Source organism: Protomyctophum bolini (genome assembly GCF_963924005.1).
Source record: "Protomyctophum bolini genome assembly, chromosome: 9".
Taxonomy (NCBI): Eukaryota; Metazoa; Chordata; class Actinopteri; order Myctophiformes; family Myctophidae; genus Protomyctophum; species Protomyctophum bolini.
Window position 1 is genome coordinate 41,841,883 of NC_137870.1, and position 2,004 is coordinate 41,843,886.

The 2,004-nt window shown below is 47.6% G+C and overlaps 1 protein-coding gene across 1 annotated transcript; it reads left to right on the forward strand.

Annotated features, from left to right (window-relative positions):
* Window positions 1-850: 850 nt before the first annotated feature.
* Window positions 851-1,333, forward strand: LOC308321876 (microtubule-associated protein 1 light chain 3 alpha-like; the record flags this gene model as incomplete). The annotated part of the gene is made up of 1 exon (XM_080772972.1): window positions 851-1,333. One exon carries the CDS (start codon window positions 851-853, stop codon window positions 1,331-1,333), a length of 483 nt encoding a protein of 160 aa, XP_080629098.1.
* Window positions 1,334-2,004: the final 671 nt, after the last annotated feature.

Here is a 2,004-nt window from a genome sequence, read left to right on the forward strand (position 1 = left end):
TTGATTAGGTCAGATAAGAAGCTGATGAGACAGTTGAAAACCATTGTCTTAGAACAGTGCTTTAGAACTCATCTTTCAACCTTTAGGACACGCCGGACGACGTTATAGTCGCGAGTCACATGTACTGTATGCTGCTGACAGAAAGCACCACACACACACACACACACACACACACATACAGCAGCAGCAACTCGTCCAGCCCTATATAATAATGTAAGGAAGGACATCATGCACGATTGACCCTCCTGCTCCGTGATCACTGAGAGAGAGAGAGAGAGAGAGAGAGAGGACGTCCGAATCCACATAACCAACGCATTCGATTCTTCCAGAGGAACATTCACCACCTGGACCTTCCGACGTTTCTTCAGCAAAGGCCCGAGGGGTTTTCCACCAAGGTATATTATATAGTTAACTAAAACTAAATTCAGTGAACTAGAAAAGGAAAAGAAAAACGAACTGTATTGTGTGTTTACAAAACTAACAAAAACTAACTGAAATGATAGACAAAATGCCCTTAGTTTTTGTTTTTGTCAATTCATTTAATCTGTAACTTATTTGCGAACGCAATGAGCACTTACTATGAGACCTAGCAGATCATGTCTGTCTGTCTGTCTGTCTGTGTGTCCGTGTGTCATGCTTTTGTGCCCATATATGGAGCTGCTTTGGGGACTCCTTATATAAATCTTTAAAAAACCCAAATATGTACGAGCTGTGTTCGCTTCCCGCGATTGCGCGTCTTACTGGTTTCTTGAGTTTTTATTACACAATACATACTCTGGCCCTTTCCAAAACTGTTATAACCTTGTTTTCCACAGACCACATGTCACCACACGCACGTCCAGCAGACGAGATGTCTCACGAAGGTCCACACGTGACGTCCTTCGCCGACCACTACCAGCAGGTCCAGCGGGCCCGCAGGACGTACCCCAACAAGATGCCCATCGTCATCGTGAGACACGAGACAGAGGGAGAGGAAGGACTCGGACTCGGACTCCCCCTGCTGGACAAGACCGTGTTCCTCCTCGTCCCCCGGAATGTCTACGTGAGCGAACTGATCAAGCTGACCAGGAACCACCTCCGGATCGGAGACGAGCAGACGCTCCTCCTGCTGGACGGCCGGGGAAGGACGGCGTGCGTGTCCGCGCGTGTCTCCAGGATCTACGACCAGGGGATGGACGTCAAGGACGGCTTCCTCTACATGAGCTACGCCTCGCGGAGCCGTGACGTCGGCTCGCTGATGGATCGGCTGATGTCTAAATTCAACGAATGGGCTGGAACGGTCCTTAACACGTTCCCAGTGGTCCCTGAGGGAGTTCCACACTACTATTTTTAAAGGTTGCTCTGTAGACTAATATGCATGTCAAACTGGGGGTCCTTGAAATTAAACGAGTTGAGAATCACTGCTAGAGCCGTCAAAATCTTCTCTTATGGGGGGTCCCTGGCATATCTCTTCAAATGGGGGTCCACGGGCTAATTAGTGTCAATTTTGGGGTCCTTGACATGAAGAAGTTTGGGAACCACTGGGCTAAAAGACAATGAAATGGTGTGAATCTCATCCAGCTGCTCTACGACTATGTGCACAAAACAATAACAGAACTCTTCAATGTGTCTCTGGTGACCTTGTTGAAAATGCAGGCACTTACCTGACAGCAGTGACACAACCAGTCCATTGCTGCTGGGGTGGTGTTTTGACCTTAATCTATATGCTCAAACATCTACCAGGCCTGGCGGGTCCTCGACCCGATTCAGACTGCGATGGCCGGCCTCCCCTCTCAGAATGCTCCCGAATGGTAGCTGAAGATCAGAGAGAGAGAGAGAAAGAGAGAGATGCACATGTCGTATATGGCCCTGAGGTCACAATGTATTTTATTTTATTTATTTTATTGATTCCCTGAAGAAGACCACCTAGGTCGAAACGTTGGATTCTTGTCAATAAATATACAGCATCGTGGCTACGTGTGTGCGGCCTTTTTCCTCATTTTTACACAATGTATTTTATGCCTG